The sequence below is a fragment of the Myotis davidii genome, unplaced genomic scaffold (genome assembly GCF_000327345.1).
Source record: "Myotis davidii unplaced genomic scaffold, ASM32734v1 scaffold268, whole genome shotgun sequence".
NCBI classification, from domain to species: Eukaryota; Metazoa; Chordata; class Mammalia; order Chiroptera; family Vespertilionidae; genus Myotis; species Myotis davidii.
This window is the reverse complement of record NW_006383015.1, coordinates 2,515,061-2,534,445: the sequence shown is the minus strand read 5'-3', so window position 1 is coordinate 2,534,445 and position 19,385 is coordinate 2,515,061. Positions and strand designations below refer to the sequence as shown.

Here is a 19,385-nt window from a genome sequence, read left to right as displayed (position 1 = left end):
ATGCTAAAATGAGGACCAACCTAGAAAATCAAATTCCTAATATGTTGTTCCTTCTACAAATTAGTTATGACATGCTATTGTGGAAAGAGCACGGGACTTAGATTCCTTGAGTTCAGGTTCTGTGTTTGCTACTTACTAATTGTAGAACCTTGGTAAGTCATGTGACCTCTGTGAGGTTTTATTTCCTCTTCCATAAAACGGGGATATCTGTTTTCTCTATCTCAAAGCACTGTTGTGAGGATTTAATGTTGTGAGATTAATGTGCCAGCATAAGGGTTTATTATAAGGTCTTTGAATAAACATAAGCTCTTGGAAGCTTTCCAAAGAAGATGAGAACACTGTTTTCTGGTGCTTCAGACACTAGAGATGGAATACAGTGTACTGTTAATGACATATTAGAGAGAAGGCCTGCGTTCTGGAGTTGGAAATCTCAGGTTTAAACCCTCCTAGCTGCATGATCATCAGATATTTAATTTTTATGACCATCTGTTACCTCATTTATAAAATAAATAATAGTTTACTTGCAGAACTTAATGTGATATTATAAAGGGCCCAGTGAACTGTCTGGTATGTAATGGGACTCAATGATTGACAGTTGATGTAGTTATTGTTGATTTTTTTTAATGCTCATTTTTAACTTAACTAGATGGGATAATCAAAGCCTAAGTATCATTCCATTAAACTGTAAATGCTGGCCATACTCTGGTCTCTTTTATAAGGAAAGCAACCTTTAAAGGGGTTTCTTCTGCAAAATTTCCCAATCTTTGTGTTCTATGTGTCAAATAAAGCCAACCCAATATGCAGGGTCAGAAAGATCATGTATAGCCTGGCAGCACAGGAGGGAGACCAATCCCTTTGAGGTGACTCAGTTCAAAACTCAAATAAACAGGGTTGTTTCATATTGGATGGTGTCAACCAAAACCCAATGAAATATTTATTCTTAGGTAGTGTACATGCTACATACATGGAGCTCTTGTCCCTGAATGAACCAGAGTCAATGTTCCAGTCTACCGTTGGTCCTGCTATGCACCTCTTTCTCAGAAACTCAGGGATACCAACTGACAATCTAGTTGTAACATTAGTGCTCTTCCTCACTTTCTCATGTACATTTTGATAACCCTAGTGACCTTAATGTGTGTTTCCTCTTTGCTTAACTAACACCTTTACCTTCATTACGAAAATCTGCAATAAGGTGCTGAAGGGTTATTTGCTGCAATTTTACCTACCTACCAATGATCCTCACAAGTAATATTTTTGAAAACGGACTTTTTAAAATATAAACAGTAACATCTCAATTCTTACATTTTCTTACCTGTTTGCATTTCGAAGAACATCAAATACATGGCTTAGTGTCGTGTCATTCTGAAACACATCTGGAAAACTAGAGAGAAGCTGCCACACAGCTGTCTGCTCTTGTACTTTTGAGAAGAGGGATAGAATTTTGACCATGTCCTGAAATACTGTCTTCTGGTTATTGGGGTCCCTTGATATCTTTAAAAAGTAAAACCACAAACAGGACAAAATGAGACTTCAACATTTGTAATCACATGGCTTATTCCAATAAACATCTAGATTCTCACATAAGCCATTCTCTCAAATTGTTAGTGACACAGTGGTCGGCAAACTGCAGCTCGCGAGCCACATGCGGCTCTTTGGCCCCTTGAGTGTGGCTCTTCATAAGCCTTATGAGTACCCTAATTAAGTTAATAACAATGTACCTACCTATATAGTTTAAGTTTAAAAAATTTGGCTCTCAAAAGAAATTTCAGTCGTTGTACTGTTGATATTTGGCTCTGTTGACTAATGAGTTTGCGGACCACTATAGTCAGTTTGAAGTCATCCTTGACTTGAAAAGACAATAACTATTTCTTTTGTTCTTATACATAATTGCATTTTCCCTATACCTACAGAAATTGGCATATTTAAAGTTTGGATAACAGAGCTATATTTGGAATTACATTTTTGGAGATTAATTTCTTAAAATAAAATTAGCTTCTGAGTAATACTTTTATTTTTCTTTAGGACCTGGTTTGGGAGGTACAGTCATATCCATTAGTAGATCTTATATTATTTATTTTGGTGGAGAACCCTTAAAACTTCATATATGAAAATGTTTACTATTATCAAGTATTTATACTCACCTGAGAGAATTGATTTGTTAATTCTTGGAGAGAAGACTCTAAAAGGGTCATGTTGGACAGGCAAAATTTGTTTACAACATTTTTCCCTAGAGTGGTCCAAGAGAAGGTGTAATCAGCAGTGTATCCTGGGTAGCTCTCACACAGCTCTCTTCGTATGTCTTCTGAAGTTGCATTTTGATTTAATAGCTAAAAACGTGTGTGGGAAGAGTGGAATGATTTTGTTAGTAAATACAGATATTAAAGTGTTCCAGTCTTTAATGAAATATATTTTCAGAATAGTCATTTTAAGTTTCTGCATTAGAGCAAAATAACACTAAAAGACACTGGGCTTACCCATGAAGAGTCATCAAATGTGTGAATGCGGTAATTTTTGTCATTGTTACAATTTAAATGGTTTTCATATAATTTGTTTAACTGAACTCATTTTTTGTCTCTGACCAGAGAACCTAAAGGCACCAGATCTTTTCTGACAAAAATCTTCAGGGTTAAAAGCCTTAGTGTTTTGTTGGTACTTAGCAGCAGAGGCTCGGGTTTCTAACTCTTGGTGACCCCTAATGGCAAATTAGCCATGATCTTCGAAAGACTTCCAAAAAGTAGCATCATAAGGGTTTATTCTCAAGCCCAACAGTATTTATTCAGAGAAATAGAAAAACATGGGTTATGTTTCATTTGTAAAGCAAATATTTTATTTAAGAATTATGCATAAAGCCCAGCTGGCATGGCTCAGTGTTTGAGCATCAACCTTTGAACCAGAAGGTCATGGTTTGATTCCCAGTCACGGCATATGCCCAGATTGTGGGCTCAATCCCCAGTGGGGGGCATAAAGGAGGCAGCTGATCAATGATTCCCTCTCATCATTGATGTTTCTATCTATTTCTCCCTCTCCATTCTTCCCTGAAATCAATAAAAAAAACTTTAAAGAAAAAAATAATTATGTACTAGTATATGAAGGAAAAAAGAAAACATGCATATGAAAATACATAAAAGTATATAATTACCGAAAGAAATAATTGGAAAACATTTTCATTATGGAATCATAAGTCCCCCATATATTTCACAATACTGATCAGTCACAGATGCAGCAATATTTTCAGCTACAATATTGATCACATTCCCTATTATTGAACTTGCTTAGATATTTATAGAGCCAATTGTATTTAGTTATAATATTTAATGGGTCCTTCTTAATAATTAATTCTTATAACTCTGTGCAGTAATGATCAACTAACTTCATTCTCCTCTTAAGTTACATCACGGAATCTATATTCTGCCCTCTAGTGACACAACTTCTAAATGTAATGAAACAAAACAGGATCCGCTTATTCTAGGATATAAGTGCCAGGTCTTCTAATCACTCATCTAAATCCCTTCCCTAACTTTGCACATAAACTCACCCCAGAATGATTTCTCTACTCATTCTTGCAAGGGTTGCAGAAAGCAGTAAAGAAAAAGAGGGAGGAATCAGAGATTGCTGACATAGGCATCAATATGTCACCCTAATTTTTACATCCCTTCCCTACTCCAACTAGTCTAAAAATATGTAACTATCTAGACATAGAATTTTCATTTTTTACTTATTCTCACTGGATATATGATTCTGTGCTGCCTTACAAAATTCTGAAATTTTATTCCATATGAGAAAGAGAACTTGGGAGTTTCAACACGATGAAGTGGTATTTCGGAGGATAGCATTGCTCTTCTAGATGTTAAAGAATTTAACTGATCCAATGCAAGAATGATTGCTTCCAGGAACCAACATGGAAGAAATAGAATGGCATAAAATAACTTTCCCTGGTTTATACACTAGTAGCCTGATTTGAGGGGAAAGCTTTAAATTAGAATTACTGGGCACAGCAGAGACTGCCTATGCCACTCAGGGTGCTTTGGGTCTCTCAACTATTATTTATTATTGAAACTAGATATTTAGCATCTAGACTGGACTGCAGGGGAAAGTCTTATATTTCAACCAGCACTGGCTGAATTGCTTTGATAGGTATGGTACCTTTTCCTGGCATTCATTTTTGTGTTATCCTTTGGTTTATAACCAGTTTATTGAGATGCCTTAATTATACAGAATACAAACTCAAGGGTAACTAACAGAGGCATATTAAGCAACAGTGGTTATAGTCATTGAAATATAATAAAAGTTAGAGATATGTTCATATAAAAATATGAACATGGGTATATTATTTAAAGTGCTTGTGTGCTGGGAGGAGGGAGGGAAGGAAGGAAGGAGAGAGAGAGAGAGAGAGAGAGAGAGAGAGAGAGAGAGAGAGAGAGATCATTGCAAAATATTGAAAATGACCTCCTCTGAATTTCTGAAGAACACATAAAGCAAGACTCAAATGCTTACAGGGGCCAACCAAAGAACCTAACTGTAGGAATCCGGCTGGATAAAAGACAACAAGAAAAAGCAGAGTTAACAGAAGAGTACCTTGTCTGCCTAAACGCATTTAAGTTTAATTTCTTAACATCTCTGTACACACACATGCACACACATACACGCTTCCAGGATGCCAGTTTACACCTTTGATAGAAATGATGTGTATTATCTTGCAATCTAGAATCTTCAGGTAAATGACTAGTAAATAGAGGGAGAACCATAGTTAAGCTTCCTAAACTCTGCTAAGGAAAAGGATGTTATTACTTTAGAGAAATATTTTCCATTGCTCGAATTTTTCCAAAGGTATGAATGAGGCAGCAAGCTTAATGAGTGTTATAGCTTTGTTTGCTTTCATATAGTTTTTTTCTTTCCTTTTCTGCTTCAGAAAATGAAAAGATCACATATAATACTACAGTTTTTCTTATTAAAGGAAAATCTTAAGTTTGATTAAGGGACTTAACAGGGAAGTAAATAAATATTCAAGACCTTAAAGAATTCAGAATGTCTCAAAATTAAGCTTTTTTTTCTTTTTTTTTTTACTGAAGAACTCCTTAGAAAAGAATCTTCCTGAGATATTACTCCAAATGGGAAAGATGGCCTAAACCTCTTCCTTCTGGGAGATCCCTCTCCCAATGAAAGAGGTATTTGTTCAACTGTTCTTTGCTATCAGTTCATTACACAACTGAGTGAAATTACCTTTTCCAAATCAAGGATCCTGGCAAGGACTTGGCTACCATTGAAGGTATCTGTTCCAGCACTTTCCAAATGAGAGCGTGGACTGGGAAATACAGTGGCTGTAGTAGAAGAAAGAACAGGTTGGATACTATAAACACATACATAATAATAGGCAGGCTCACATAAGAATCCACAAATATCACTGTGCCCTCATATACCCCACAGTAAGAATGTGCTCAAATAGGCACCTTCCATGAAAGTTTTACTCTGGCAAAATGGCAAATTTAATCTGCTTTTCCTTTCACATAAAATTGTGATGGTTTTGTTCTGCTTTTGGTTGTTTTTCAGTAGTTTTAGACGTGATTTGCTTTCATGCCAGTTTATGTCATTAAACTTCATCACCAGTATTATTGCCTAATAAACGGAATCATTTCTGTGCAGGCCTAGAGGATGTGAGGTGCCTCCATCAGCTCCACAGATCCATCATATCCAACATCTGTTCAAAGGATCTGCCAATGTACATCTGGTGATAATGGTTTTCTTTTTAATTATTCAATTGGGAGGCTGAAATCTGCTTAAGATCATAAATTCTCTCCTCCCCAAAGTGGCTTCTGAATGATATTTCAGATCAAATAAATGGGATAAAGCAATTAGTCCAGACAACAGTATACTCCACTTAAGTAATTCCCAAAATGACCTCGGCTAGCACTGTATGGAATGTGGCAGAAAGCTCTGGATTAGGAGCAGTAGTTAGAAGAGTATGCTCATAACTATAGCATGGGTATTCATTCAGCCAGTCTGCTAACTTTTATAATTTTTGGACAGAAATACTTTGCTATTCTCACAGCAAAGAATTTTAATGTTAAAGATAGATACAGTAACCTATCATCATTAGGTCCTAGGCCAGTGGTTCTCAACCTTCCTAATGCCGCGACCCTCTAATACAGTTCCTCATGTTGTGGTGACCCCCAACCATAAAATTATTTTCATTGCTACTTCATAACTGTAATTTTGCTTCTGTTATGAATCATAATGTAAGTATCTGATATGCGGGATGCATTTTCATTGTTACAAATTGAACATAATTAAAGCATAGTGATTCATTACAAAAACAATATGTAATTATATATGTGTTTTCCGATGGTCTTAGGCAACCCCTGTGAAAGGGTCATTCGACCCCCAAAGGGGTCGCGACCCACAGGTTGAGGACCACTGCCCTAGGCTTTATTATAGTCCTCATGAGGCTGAAGAATTTACCAACTGTGGTGAGCATACAATGCAATATACAGATGTGTTATAGAATTGCACAATTGAAACTTATATAGTATTATTAACCAATAAGTTCATTAAATTACCAACTAATTTCTCTAAACCCAGGCACTGCATCTGTAAGATGACTAGCCAGGGTTAGAAACATAATCGTTGGCTATAGAGCAAAGCAAAGCTTACTGGAACACAGCACTATGCTTTTAATCTGCTGTGCTTTCCCCTATTCAGCGAATGGATCATTCACAACAGAACCTTAACTCCTCAGAGCCACTCATCACCATATACCTACCACATTAACACAGGACGTTTCTCATTTGGTCCATCAACTTGCATTGGAGTGTTATTTAGTGTCACAAAATCTTAAATGTCCCATGGAATTCTTTTATTCCCCTGAATAGAATCATATTCTAACATACAGGAATTTTCTGTTTTGTTCACTAACATGTCTCCAGGACTTAGGAGGACAGTGGAGATTGATAGCTGCTACCCAATAAATATTGTCAAATGTATGTCAAAAAGTTCTGCTGTTTCAAGAGTTTTCTCAATTTGTGCCTTCAAGAATGGGTATTTCTCAGGACCAGCTGCATCAGAATCCATCTTGATGGATTAGCCTCAGTTCTCCTGCTCATTAAAGTTTGGGACCACGGGCCCCCTATGAAGGAAGGAAGCACACAGCCACACTGGTAACTGATTCTGAATTGGAAGAATAGGGTCAAGCTGAAAGAGCCCATCAGGTCTGCTGGATGACTATGGTCTCCACACTTAACATTGTTGGGGCCATATTCCTTATCTGTAAGATGGGAAATTTGGATGAATCTCTGCGATTCCACTCAATAATTTTTATTTCTGAGTTGTTTTCTGTACCATCCCAGCATCATCTCACAGACAACTACAGAGTCCCTACTCAATCCCGGCAAAGTCTATAATTCTCAATATATGAGTACCAACTAGGCTTTTGCTCCCAGAGAGTGTTTCACTAAGGACTTAATTTCCAATTATTCTCAAGAACTTTGCACCATTGCACTGCCACACTTAAGACAACCATGACAAACATTTAAATCTCTTAGGGATATTCTAGGCATTCCATATTGCTGAAAAGTTAAAAGTATAAACCCTTTTAAAGATTAGGCCTTTACCGGGTGTTCCAAAAGACCTTACTGGATGTTCCAAAAGAACTGCTCTAAACTCAGGGAGGAGAATAGCCTACCTGGTGATGCATGTCTCCTTTCTGGAACTTCAGTGCTCTGGAGTGATAAATTGCTGCCCTTCAGCAGGTTGGACGACTTTCTCAGAATCACACTAGAGAAGAAAAAGCAAGAGCTCTATAACTTCGCCCACATTAATTTCAGTTAGTTACGGCAATGTATTATGTGGCAGATTCCAGGGCTCTCAGAAGACTTTCACATTTTTAATCTGCTTTCTAGGATTTTAGTGGAAGAGCTCACCTACCCATACAACAATGAATATGTCATATATCCTACAAAGTAAATCTTATTTAGAAAATAAAATGGCCTAGATTAGGTTTAAAGGAGTTATTTTTACTTTAATCTTATAGAAAGGAAATTATTTTTAAAAGAGGTTGGAGCTAAATATTGAATATATATAATATTTTTTTCTTTTAAGAAGATAATGGATTCTAAATAGATGAGTCCATGAGTGTTAAAGAGATAGAAACAAAAGTCTGTTCATTTTTCAACTTTTAAAAAACCCACACACTTCCATATTAAATTATAGATGGTATTTTGAAGATTATCAAAGATGAATGCTTGCAAGACAGAGTTAAAGAAGAAGGAAAAGAACACACATTTATTGAGTATCTTCTAGTCTGTTTCAGGCACTATGGGCTGTGGCATTACAAGTGGCACCAGGTGTTAAAGGAATAATGATATCGGCCAATTTTTAATTGTACTGAATCTATCAGCCAGGCAATAACAGCACTGTGCTGCCAGGAATCCCCACACAACGTGATCACACTACCTTTGGAATAAAACAGGATTAGCCATCCCCATAATATAGAAGCCCTCTTTTTAAAAAACTCATTGTCCTTTTAGTTGATTATTATTAAAATGGAGATAATCATGTTTCCTTAAAAATTGGATATACTTAAAAATTTAAATTTAAAAATAAATAAATAAATAAATAAGGAAGTGCCTAAAATAAATGTATATATACTTCAAGAATGAAATCAGTCCAGATACCAGGATATGAATATTTTTCAGAATTTCTAAAAGTTGGAAAGGCTCCACCTAACACCGAAGTCAGTCCTGCATTCAGTGCTGGGTTGTCATGATGACCCAGCACTGACTGATGGCAGTTTGGGTGCAGTGACCCCGCACTGACTGCCAAGGGAGCTGTGGATCAGGCCCAGAGAGAGGCCCAGAGAGAGAGGCAGGGCCTGATCCGCAGCCTCCATGGCAGCTGTTGATTAGCCATTGCCTCTCTCTTTCTCTCCAGTTTCACCAGCACCTGCACCTCTGTTTCTCTTCAGGCCTCCGTGGGGCTGCTGATCAGCCCCACCTCTCTGAGCATGCCTGGAGATAGGCCTGTGGATACTGACTGGCATAGAAACTGACCAATCAGAACCAAATCTGGGTGAACTGTGAGGAGCCAATGGCTGCCTAGTAGGCGGAGCTTTTGATGCTGACTGGCATAAAAACTGACCAATCAGAACCAAATTGGCCAGCAGGGGAGGGCAGTTAGGGGCAGATCAGGTTGTCAGGGGAGAGCAGTTGGGAGCAAAATCAGGCTGGCAGGAGAGGGCCGTTGGGGGCAAGATCAGGTCTGCAGGGGAGGGCAGTTAGGGGCAATCAGGCAGGCAGAGGCAGTTAGGGGCAATCAGGCTGGCAGAGGAGAGCAGTGGGGCAAGATCAGGCTGGCAAAGGAGGGCTGTTGGGGGATATCAGGCTGGCAGGGGAGGGCTGTTGGGGGCAAGATCAGGCCAGCAGGAGAGGGAAGTTAGGGGTGATCAGGCAGGTAGAGGCAGTTGGGAGTGAGATCAGGCTGACAGGGGAGAGCAGTTGGGAGCTAGATCAGGCCAGCAGGGAAGAACAGTTAGGGGCAATCAGGCAGGCAGAGGGGTTAGGGGCACTCAGGCAGGCAGGCAGGTGAGCAGTTAGAAGCCAGCAGGATCCCTGTAAGATCGGGCCTAAACTGGCAGTCTGACATCCCCCAAGGGGTCCCCGATTGGAGAGGGTGCAGGCTGGGCTGAGGGAATCCCCCCTTCCATGCACGAATTTCGTGCTCCAGAGCACTAGTTTATAAATAAAAGCTTGTTAAGGTACATGAAGATGGATATAAGAAGATAACAGTGGAAGAGTAAGAAGTTCTGCTAACTACTGTGGTTCCATTTGACTTTCTTTATAGAAACAAGGTCTGAATCCTGGTACCAGCGTACTTTGTGATTAGTAATTGGGAGGTGTGGTGGAATCTGTGCTTGTTTTCTTTCAGTGTGTCCTTTCAGTACCCATGATAAGAAGAGGTGATATTTGTTTTCATTCCCTGGCGTTGCTGTCTTTCAATATTCTTTATAAAATGTACCTTTTGCTTCAAAAGTTTTGCATTCTTAATGTATATTTGAATTATTCATGACCATGACTATATTCCCCTAAATATTTTTACATTCCTCATGCTGCCTATTTGGATGGGAAGCTATTCAGATAAAAATAAGAACTGACCTGAACCTTTCCCGTCCCTCATGCAGAAGTTTGAGAAAGTCAGGTTCACTTTTCTTTTCATCAACATTTTTTTAGTTGACTTTGAAATACTATAAGGAAGACTATTGAGTATCAACACATTTCAAAAATACAAGGAAAAACTGCCTACATAAAAATTTTAAGGCTTGGGGACAACAACAAAAACCAAAGGGAGCATGATGAAGATCAAAGTGAATAAAGAAAGAACAAGAGCAAAAGGAGACTGAATAATAAATGGGAGGGGAGGGAGAAGAGGTGATAGGAAACTAAGAAAGTGTGAGCTTGGAGAATGAAAAGCTGCACATACTCTACAGAGGACACCTTGCCCATCTTCCCACACTCAGATAAGAGTCCTAAACACCAAAGAAAAACAAACTCATCCCTTCCCAGCAAGCTGCTGGCTCAGCAGTTCTGAATTGGCTCAATAGTGAAATGGCTGTTTCCAGAAAAGGAGGCCTCTTTCTAACGGGACCTGTCCTTGGTCAGGGCGTGTCCATGATTCCGTGGTCTCCCAGGAATGAATTCCATGTAACATGAGTGAGGAAGTGGTCCATCTCTTTTGATGTCGTCTTAGCTGGTCTTTTTGTTGGGGCAAGAGTTCAGGATATCATGTGTTCTTTAACATGAATCTGCCGGCAGATATTCCTGTTTTACTTTGCATTTACAGTGTGTGGCATGATGGCATGTGTCCACTATCACGGCACACAAAAAACCCTATTGTTTTTAGATATTTAAAATGGAAACCACAAATAAATGTAAAACAGAGAGTGTTGTGGGTAAAAAGATAAATTAAGGTTATAAGTTGAAACACAGCTACTTCCCCCAGGCAAAGGTAATTAATTCTATTAACTCTCCATTAAATTACTAAAGGAGGGCAGCAAGCTAACCAGTCTTACTGAATTAATCATGGTAATCTCTGAACTCTGTAATTAGCATGATCGTATAGACAGAGTACTATCTGCTTCTTAAAATGGTAGGTGAGAGACAGCACTCTTTCTTCTATTTGATACAATTTCAGCACTTTTACATACGTATTTTATACCAATTTTAAGTGCTTTATGTTTGTGTGCCTGTTCTTACCACTTCTCCATTTTAGGCTGTGACATTTTTGGAAGTAGGCACCATGTCTCATTCATTTTTTTATTCCAAGCACATAGCACAGTACTGGACCACAGCTCAGATGACTGATTAAATGAAAAGTGGCCATATTGCTGGGGTGTAGCAAAATATCTTTGGAATCCCAGCTCTGCCTCTTTCGAAAAGGCCTCAATCATTGCTTCCTTCGTCTAAAAATTAGGAATAATATAGTTACTTTGCAAGGTTGTTATGAATTCTTGCTGCCTGGGTCCTATCATCATAGGCACTCACCAATATTAAACACCAAAGTACCCACAAAAGAAGATGGTGCAGAGACACAGCCTTACCCCTTACTATGGAGCTGAAGTCCCATGCTTATACACCTATGCTCCACATATAGCCCCTCTAGAACACTAGAACCTTCAACATCTCTGGACAGCAACTGAATGCACCCTTATTATTCATAGATCTGAAACCTGTAAGCATTAGCTAGTGAGTAGGGACAAGGCAAAGGACCTCACCCAGGGTTTTGTAACAACTTCTTCATTTTATTATTTAATTTATCAGTTTACTTATAACAGGAATTTTCCATTTGTAGTAATGATCACTTTTCCCCTTCATAGACTTTAAAATTCTTGAGAAAACTCTACAGTGGGTTGTGTTGGTAGATGATAGGGTATTTAGCACAGGATAAGCATTGAATTCTAGGTAATAAAGACTACCACTTGGAAGAAAGGATAGCTAAGGAAGCATCTTTTCTTACATAGCCTGGTCTTCCCTCCACTATTGCATACCTGGTTTTGCAAAGGTCCTTGAAAGAGGAAAAATCCCAGGGGTGACATCACAGACCCTAATGTATAATGTGACACTGTACCCATCATATTCATTCATTAACTCACCAAATGTATTAGATTCACACCACATATAATTAATGGGCAAATCAAATAAGAAAACCAGGAATTGTGCATTAATTGTACTAGCTAAGTAGGAACATGCATGGGGAATAATGGGAACACACTACAGGGGCTGCTAAATGAGAGTTATTTGTGTTTCTTGTAGAGCAAGATTCTAGGACCTTAATTCTTTAAAATGTGCTACCTTAAAAATTTACCTTTACCCTTTCACTAGGCCAGTGGATATCAACTGTGGACAATTCCCTCCCCAACCCCAGGGGGACATTTGGCAATGTTTGAAGACATATTTGATTGTCACACCTGGAAGTGGGTGGTGCTACTGGCATCTAGTGGGTAGAGGCCAGGGATGCTGCTAAACATCCTACAATGTACAGGACACACAAAAATTATCTGTCCATGCCCTAGCTGGTTTGGCTCAGTAGATAGAGTGTCGGCCTGCGGACTGAAGGGTCCGAGGTTCGATTTCGGCCAAGGGCACATGCCTGGGTTGCGGGCTCAATCCCCAGTAGGGGGCATGCAGGAGGCAGCCAATCAATGATTCTCTCTTATCATTTATGTTTTTTTCTCTCTCTCCCTCTTCCTTCCTCTCTGAAATCAATAAATATATTTTTAAAAAATTATCTGTCCACAAGGAGCAATGATGCTGAGGTCAAGAAACCCTCCACTAGGCTATGACAGATATGGATTTACTCCATGATGACTCATCCCCACATCCACTCCCTAAAACCAACTCAGGAGACTTGCAAGTCCTATTCTGGAACTCTGAATAGTTCTAAGGAAACCTTAGAGAATGCATTTCATACTGGATACCTCTTAGAGGTATTTTAGAGCATTATGCAAAACTTAGATGTCCCTGAGCCCAGCACGTGAGCTTCCTGAGTCCAGAAAATTAACCTTCTGGGTGAGGCAGGAAAGCCTGACTCAAGTCTCCAGGTGACCCATGGCACCATTTAACTATCTTTTGCTGGACCCAACCATATGCACAGTAGCATAAAGATGGCTAAGTGCCTCTCCTTTAAGCTGCTACAGAATTAGATTCTGCCTCAGTGGTACCTAAACGGCTCTATTTTGGAATGGAATTCAATAAAAGAAACACCTTGGACTCAAAATGTTAAATTTAAGGTACTTGGAGAAAAACCAGGCCCAGAGTAGATTTTACTTCTTCTCAGACATGTCTAACAACAGTTGCATTTGGGAAATGTCACATTTCTATAAATTCTAGATCATCTTATGCACTTCTACCGGGTGTCTTTGTGTTTCCTGTGACTGGAAAGACTACCTGTGTAGGTGGTATCCATGTGTGCCATGGTACATTCTGTCTATAAAAGGACTTCCTACCAGAACAGACACATATGGCAAATCCTGAAAAGAAAATTCAGAAATTCTTTTTTTCTCTCTCAGGACTAGTTGACTTTTTCTATTTTTCTCTTTTCCCCATTATTATAGTTACATGGGTATCTAGTTACTATTGGAAAAAAGATGCAAGAAGTGCTTGAAACCTGTTTGATTCCATGAATGTCCAGATGACATCCATTATTGACCTAAAACTACAAATAAGAACTTGCAATGGCATCAAGGGTCTCTTGGTGATTTGATGCAGTTGTCCTTCCTATCTACTCTCAAGTAGAAGTCATTCATTAAAAAAATTAAACTTTTTTTTCATTATTTTTTGTATTTAATACTGACTTTATTCCTTCGGGGTCATTCATGCTTCAGATATAATCCTGCCTGTCCATGTTCAAAATATTTCTCTTTTCTAAGTGGCCCACTTACCAATCATCAATCTATATCAGTTAAGAGGTTAAGATATTAAGATTTAGCAATACCTTAGTATGTTGCTTTGTCTTAGGATATTTGATATTAAGAGAGACTTTGAATATGTATATGCATTGTAGTTAAGACATACCTCAAATTTGTTTTCTAATAAAAAATGAACCTTTATTTTTACATGAACACTCACTAAAATTATTACCAAATAGCTATAAATTACGCTGAAATTAATTCAGTCCAATGTTTGACATATACAGCCTATTCATCTTTATAGGCAAATGAAGACACATGCTGCTCTACTTCCTCTCACCTTACATTCCCAATAATCTCTTCAGGTCAGTTTCTAAGCACGTATTTTTAAATACTAAACAGGAGCCTTGGCACTTTAAAATTATCCCAAATAAAATCTGATTAGCTCTGTTTTAAGTTCTATAGAAGGAGCCATTTAATAGGAACAGAGATGTGAGTTTGGAAATCATGGGTCATGGATGAGTGTCGACATGACAGAGATAGGGAGCAAAGCCGTAGAGGCATTTCCCCTCCAGGATCTGCAGGATTGCTCCATCACTTCTCCGAATAATGACCCTGTGAGCTCTGGAGAATGATCTTTGCCATTTGCCAGCTGTGTGAGCAATAGCACAGCCAGGTCTCCCACTGTTCTGATATATTCTTGGAGGCAGTGCAAGCAGGAAGGACCACACGGGTAAGTCCTGTGATGTTGGCTCATCCATTGTACAAAGTAGAAAAAAAACACATAACTGTAATCTTTTCTTTTTTCAGACAGCTGGTTAGAGTGGACGCTGAGTATAGCATTAGATTTTATTTTTAAGGCACCTCATCCTGAAGCTAATGCCCAGAGAAGTATGAATTTAATGACAGGAGGCCAGTGCCAATGCAAAAATACATCAAAGCACACTTGGTAACTGGCCAGCAAATAGTGACTGCAGTGTGATCATCATGTCTTTCAGAGAGCATTCTATTACAATAAACATGGTGGGCCTCTTTTGATGAGGCCAAAGATGGCACTTTTCCCCTCACTTATAAAAGAGAAAAAGAAGACTATTTTGTCTCTTAATGAGGCTGTGCTGGCAAATCTTTCTTCACCAAAGGGAAGCAATTTAGTGGAACGGCTTACCCAGTAACCATGCTCAGTTTCATTGCATGGCTATATAAAGCATAAAAGTTAATAGCATGGTGGGAAATACCATTAATGCAATTTTATTATTGTATATAATTTTCTAAATTAAGCTCCAATTACTTGGTAGTTTAGAAAAAAATACTGAATACACAGCTTGAGCTAGACAATCTGTTTGAGGTTAGAATAAAATTTTAAAAAACAGATATTGTCAGCTGTCTAGGGAATAATCAACAGAAGGTAAAATAAACCTGGACTTTAATCATAGTTGCAAAGCTAACGCAATGGCTCATCTCAGGCAACTCTCATAAGTTTCATTCCCTATTATATTACATAGAAAAATACTTCTGGGGGGAAGGTATATTTATATACTTCTTAGATATTGTTAACTATTTTCCTCATTGTTATTATGTTCTTCATTTAAAAACAAAAAAAATAGTAAAGAAGAAAGCCCCAGAGGGGAGCTATAATTTAATTTACAAATAATAGATATTAATTATTCCCATATCTTCTCTAATGCTTAGTCATGACATGTCCAGCTCAAGTCAAAAACCTTCATGAAGCTTGGTTGGTGTGGCTCATTGGTTGAGCACAGACCTATGAATCAGGAGGTCACAGTTTGATTCCTGGTCAGGACACATGCTCAGGTTGGGGGCTCAATCCCCAGTAGTGGGTGTAGAGGAGGTAGTCCATTAATGAATCTCTCTCATCATTGATGTTTCTCTCTCTCTCTCTCTCTCTCCCTCCCTCTCCCTTCCTCTCTGAAATCAATACAATATATATTTTTTAAAAACCTTCATGAAGAGTCACCTGAATCCCCCAGCTGAAAGTTTGAAAACAGAGGGTGCTAGCTTCAGCATCCTCCTGGCGCTCTCCATTACACTCCCTCCTATTAATTGTTACTGATATAGTATTTTACCTCCCCTGCGAGAACAGAGGCATAGATCACACCTAACTCACCACTTGCATAGGGACACATAGATCATCTTACCTCTACACTGACTACATGAGGTCATAGGCTCTCATTAGCTTTTGGTCTCCTTTCAGAGTAATGAAACTTGTGCTAGTGGGGGTTATGCTTGTATATGCCTAGAACAGTTAGTCTCATAAACAATATGTCATGATATTTATTTGCTTAAAACTTTCCAATGGCTTCTCTGTATACTAAAAATAAAATGCAGATCCATTCCTTTCCCTATGTATTAGATTCTGCATGCTATCTCCTGTCTTCCTTATCAGCACATCTCCTATCAGTTTCATCGTTTCTCACAATGTTCTAGCCATATTAGCTTATTTTCTGTTAAATGGTCATGTTTGTCCCTACCTCAGGATCATTGGCTATTTATGTGCCTGGAACATTCTGTTCCAGATGTTCACATGCTGGTGCTGGTTTCTCCTTGTCATTGTTGGTCTTTACCCCCATGCCACCTTCTCTCACCACTCAACTTCCTACCTTTCAACTTCTATCTCTTAACCTGCATTATTTTCTTGCTATCACACTTATTGTCAGTAATTATGCTGCTTATTTATATGATTGTTTTTTGTTTTGCTTATACTTCCATTAGAGTGCAAGTGACAAGTGGGTAGAGAATGTGTCTGATTCACCTCTATGTCGCAGTGCCTAGAATGGCACCTGGAACATAGAAACATCTTAATCATTACCTCTTAAATAAATGAATAAGTAAATGAATGAACATGAGCATGTTTTAAGCATCAAGCCTAAATAACTTATGGCAACAACAAAACTAATGTGAATTAGCAACCCAATAATTACATGCCCCAAATCACTTCCCATGACAATTCCTGACACATTTATATCATATACTACACAGCTCATAGTTGCTCTCTCTTTTAGTATCACCCATATTATTTGATGACCAAAATCATGATGATGATATTAAAGGAGAGGTGATGCTACACACCAAAGAATTAAAATTAAAATTCTGGAAACAAGTATTTCTGATGATAAATATAAACTTTTGCTGAGACACTTAAAAATACATCTCTACCCAAATTATCTCATGGTCAATTAAAATTATAATACTCTTTTACTCTATAGACAGGTGGGCTCCTGGGGTATCTCAGTTTAGAATCCCATGATGGAAAATTAAGTGGGCCCCAGCTGATTTGGCTCAGTGAATAGAGCATCAGACTGTGGAACGAAGGGTCCCAGGTTTGATTCTTGTCAGGCACATGCCTGGGTTGCGGGCTCAATCCCCAGTTGGGGGCGTGCAGGAGGCAGCCAGTCAATGATTCTTTCTCATCATTGATGTTTCTATCTCCCTCTCTCTTCCTCTCCCTTCCTCTCTGAAACCAATAAAAATATAAAAAGGGAAAAAAAGAAAATTAAGATGGTAAATGGTCTAGAATCTCTCTTTTTATTCTTCAGCTGCTGCTCACACCATAAAATAGGACATACATTAACCTCATTTTTAAAGGTTGTTGTTCAATTAAGTATAATCTCAACTTTATTACTTTGATTTCTAGACCTTTAATTTCCTTTTTTGCATTTCTTATTTTCTATTATACCTGGAAGTATCACATAGAACAATATTAATGTTATTCTTCCAGGAGATCATGCCCTTGACATTGCCCTACATCTTATACTCGTGATCAAGTCATAGGGTAATGTGTCCCTGACAATTTGAGGAGGGATAGGGAATCTTTTAGGGAATAAGGGAGGATTGCTTGGCCACCCAGTTTAAAAAACAAAGTTTGGGTAATTCATCAAAAGTAGATTATGCTTAAAATACATGTGGTAATTTCAGCTTGTATCCACCTTTCCATTCAGATTTAAAGCATCCCACTTGGAGATACATAAAATAGTTATATATCTAGCCTAGGATGGTTTCCTGGGTGTCTCATGAGCTCTGTTCTCTCCAAACAACTGAACACACTTGGGAAGTGCCCCTACCTGTCTTTAAATAACGCGTCATCAATCCCTTTCCTGCGAAGCAGATCCTGTGGGCCATAGGGTGTGTCTTTGCATTTAGAATCTGTGTCACACAGTAGGGTTTGAAGGAACGGGAAGAAGCCAGTACTAGGAAGGTTTCGAGGTGCAAGGTAACCTGAAATTTAAAACAAACAATAGTTACATCACTATGATATGTACCTGGGAAGGAAAAGAGATGTAGTAGCCCTGTTTTGGAAACTGCCTTCTGGATTATGACTGTTTGAGTTCCCTACATACCAAAAGAGTCCAAATGCCATGAAATCTTCTTGGATTTATTCTAAGGAAATGGCTGCAAGAATGTTTTCTAGAGTGTTTTAAAAACAAATCACAGTGTATCCATATAATAAAAGACAATGCAGCCAATAAAAATGTCAAATAACACAGAAAATGTTTATAATATATTGTTAATTAAAAAGAGCAAGCCAGAAGGCAGTATGACCAGAACAGTCCTCATCTTTTAAAAAATATATAACAATATATGCATATATAAAAATCTGTAGGGATTTTTTCCCCCTCTGGTGGTATATTTCACATGAAATTTACTTTTGTTTGAGTATATATGAACAATTCTTTCCCAAATGGACATGTCTTCTTTTCTAATTAAGGTTGTTATAAATTCAGCCAATCTTCCAGCTACCAAAAATATTTTTGTTCTCCTCAAAATTTAATATAATAGCAAATTAATTATCCTATGCAGACAATACTTTTTCCTGTTTAAAAACCAATACTAATGGTGTGAGTGAACATGCAGATTTTCCTTGTTGTTGTTGTTTTTGTTACAGAAAACAAGAACTATAACAGTAGAGGGTTTTATAACCTTTAATATCTGCTTTATAAATTATGAAGATGGCATACACATGAATCGAGACAATAGGAAAGCTGAAAAGTAACAATTTTGATATTGAAACTCTAGATTCCTCCCTTCTGGGAACATGGGAACCCTGAACTTTCCAAAAAAGGCAGATTTAGAAACTATAAGGGTAATTCCAAACTGAAGACTAAAAAACAAAACCTTAGCTTCCTCAAAATTCTGTTAAAAATATTGTGTTTTCGCCTCAGTGGATAGAGCATCAGCCTGCGGACTGAAGGGTCCCAGGTTCGATTCCAGTCAAGGGCATGTACCTTGGTTGCGGGCACATCCCCAGTAGAGGGTGTGCAAGAGGCAGCTGATCAATGTTTCTAACTCTCTATCCTTCTCCCTTCCTCTCTGTACAAAAATCAATAAAAATATATTTTTTTAAAAAAATAAATAAAAATATTGTTTTCATTGTGAAAGAGATCTGTTTTCATTATAAAAAGAAAGAGGAAAACATTTTTTAAAAACACAGTAAGAGCAACATGGCTAAGCATGCATTCATATATTAGCAGAGAGAATA

General features: G+C 38.1%; 1 protein-coding gene across 1 annotated transcript in view; it reads right to left on the bottom strand.

Moving 5' to 3' along the window:
• ABCA12 (ATP binding cassette subfamily A member 12) overlaps positions 1–19,385 on the bottom strand; it is a 171,552-nt gene that overhangs the window by 96,314 nt on the left and 55,853 nt on the right. Inside the window, exons 3-7 of the mRNA XM_006778960.2 lie at positions 17,971–18,124; positions 7,676–7,767; positions 5,221–5,318; positions 2,142–2,327; positions 1,313–1,491 (exon numbers count right to left, since the gene is read on the bottom strand). Of these exons, the coding sequence (XP_006779023.1) occupies positions 1,313–1,491; positions 2,142–2,327; positions 5,221–5,318; positions 7,676–7,767; positions 17,971–18,124 (709 nt within the window). The remainder of the gene's footprint in view (positions 1–1,312; positions 1,492–2,141; positions 2,328–5,220; positions 5,319–7,675; positions 7,768–17,970; positions 18,125–19,385) is intronic.